At 54.6% G+C, this 2,172-nt stretch overlaps 1 protein-coding gene across 1 annotated transcript in view; it reads left to right on the top strand.

Annotated features, from left to right (window-relative positions):
* Positions 1 to 2,172, top strand: part of MEF2D (myocyte enhancer factor 2D) — a gene marked incomplete at its 3' end in the record, with an annotated part of 53,473 nt that overhangs the window by 49,733 nt on the left and 1,568 nt on the right. Inside the window, 2 exon segments of the mRNA XM_019473163.1 lie at positions 434 to 537; positions 540 to 673. Coding sequence (XP_019328708.1) covers positions 434 to 537; positions 540 to 673 — 238 coding nt within the window.

Consider the following 2,172-nt stretch of genomic DNA (forward strand, 5'->3'; position numbering starts at 1 on the left):
GTGGGGGGGGGTCCTCTTAGCGGCTCATGCCTTGAAGCTGGAAGAAGACTAGATATTTGTTAGGCTGAGGGTGGTGAGACACCGGCACAGGTTGCCCGGAGAGGTGGTGGGTGCCCCATCCCTGGAAGCATTCCAGGTCGGGTTGGACGGGGCTCTGAGCAACCGGATCTAGTTGAAGATGTCCCTGCTCGTGGCAGGGGGGGTTGGACTGACCTTTAAAGGTCCCTTCCAATCCAAACCAGTCTATGATTCTACGATTCTAAGAGACGTGTTCTATGGCCAGTGTCACTGTGCAACTTGCAGCAATAGCTGATATTCTGTAAGTTGTGGCTGGTTTGTGTCTCTTGAGCGGGTCTCCATCTTCTTGCAGTGCTCAGGGCTCTGCTGGAGTAGGTTTGACATTGAAATGACTGAAGGGCTCCTTCCTTTTCAGATTATCAACTGACGAGCGCTGAGTTGTCTTCGCTGCCAGCATTCAGCTCACCTGGTGGGCTGTCCCTTGGCAACATCTCTGCCTGGCAGCAGCAGCAGCAGCAGCCTGGCCGGCGCAGCAGCAGAAAAAGCAGCAGCAACAGCAGCAGCAGCAGCAGCAGCAGCAAGCAGCAACAGCAGCAGCAGAGCAGCAGCAACAGCAGCAGCAGCACCTGGTTCCCGTATCACTAGGAAATTTAATGTAAGTGAAATGGGCACCAGGGGCCGCTCCGTTGATGTTGTAAAAGGAAAGAGGGAAACGGGGAATTCCTCCAAGGTGCCAAACCTGCAGAACCCGAGCTGTGACTCCTCTGCTGGGTTATCATCAGCCTCCCACTGCAGGGCCCCGACAATTACAGTGGGTTTACACTGTGCTTCTAGGAGGCAGGAGCAGACGTGCCCACAGCTGCAGGAGGAGCCAGACCAGCCAGCTCGTGAAGTTCGGGGAATCCTGTCCCTACCACTGTCGTAGGAGTGACCCTGGAGTCCCCAGATGAGATCAGGGCGGCAGTGCGCTAGGTGATGCTCTCTGAGAGCTGCTTCTTGCTGTCTGTCCGCAGCAGGCGGATTGCTCTCTTCACCTCACGTCGGGGGAGCTGAGAGCCAGCAAGAGGCAGAGTTAAATGGGATGGTTGTTGCAGAGTAAGATGTCTGGAAATAGTGGTCCTGCTAGTGTAGAAAGAGGGTAGCTTTTAAAATTGAAAACGAATTGCTTTACTCCAGGGAAAAAAAACCTATGCACTTGCATATTGCAGCAGGTTTTCTGAAGTGGATCCGCTTTTAGTCTGGAATAAAGCGTCCACACACAGAGCTTCTTCAGAGTATCTTAGTCGAAATAAAACTGTAAGCAACTTGCCTGCGATCACACTTAAGGCCATGGGACAAAAAGAGGCAGGAATTGAAGAGGGGGATTCAGTGACTTTTACTCCTAAGCTGGCTTTGGGGCAGACTCTGACATCCCCAGCATGAAGTGCCAGGTATGGATGCACCAGGCTTTTGCGCAGTGAGTTCAGTGCGTTTCTCCACTGCCTGGAGCACGTTTTCCAGGCAGGGCAGGCAGCGGCTTCCCCAGCAGCTGCCGGGACCTCCTGCACCAGCTGGGCTGCAAGACGTGCGGAAAGCCTGGACGGAATTTTGGTGGAGCAAAACCACCCGTCCGAGCCCTCCACCGGATTTGCGCAGCCCAACGGGGGATGCTGGGGCGGAGCCGTAGGGGTGCCCGCAGGACGGGGGTGTCGCAGCCTGTCCCTCTCCTCCGTGTGTTTGGGTCGCTGCTGTGGGGACGGCGGGTGGGATCGGGGCTGGATCACGGGGTGCTAGTGAAGGGGGGATGCTGCCCGCAGGGTTGTGCGGGGTCTAATCCTGACTCAGCAGTGATGCGTCATGGTGAGTGCACAGATTATGAATTCTGGAGTCATAATAATTCATAATTCTAATTATGAATCCAGATTCATAATCTAATCAGATTAATAATCTAATCCAGATTCGTAATTCTGGGTTCATTCAGCCGCGGGGTGTGTGGGTTATGAATTCTGTGGATTGGAGGGTATAAAAGGCCACCGAAAAGATGAATAATGAGACTTCCCATTATCTCCTCCTCCTCCATCTGTTTCTCCCCCTTCCTCCCCTCCTCCTCTCCTCCTCGTCCTCCTCCTCCCCTCCCCACCCCATCCCCCCACCCTCCCGCTGCCCCGACCACGG

Source organism: Aptenodytes forsteri, unplaced genomic scaffold, assembly GCF_000699145.1.
Source record: "Aptenodytes forsteri isolate BGI_AS27 unplaced genomic scaffold, ASM69914v1 Scaffold230, whole genome shotgun sequence".
In the NCBI taxonomy this organism is placed as follows: Eukaryota; Metazoa; Chordata; class Aves; order Sphenisciformes; family Spheniscidae; genus Aptenodytes; species Aptenodytes forsteri.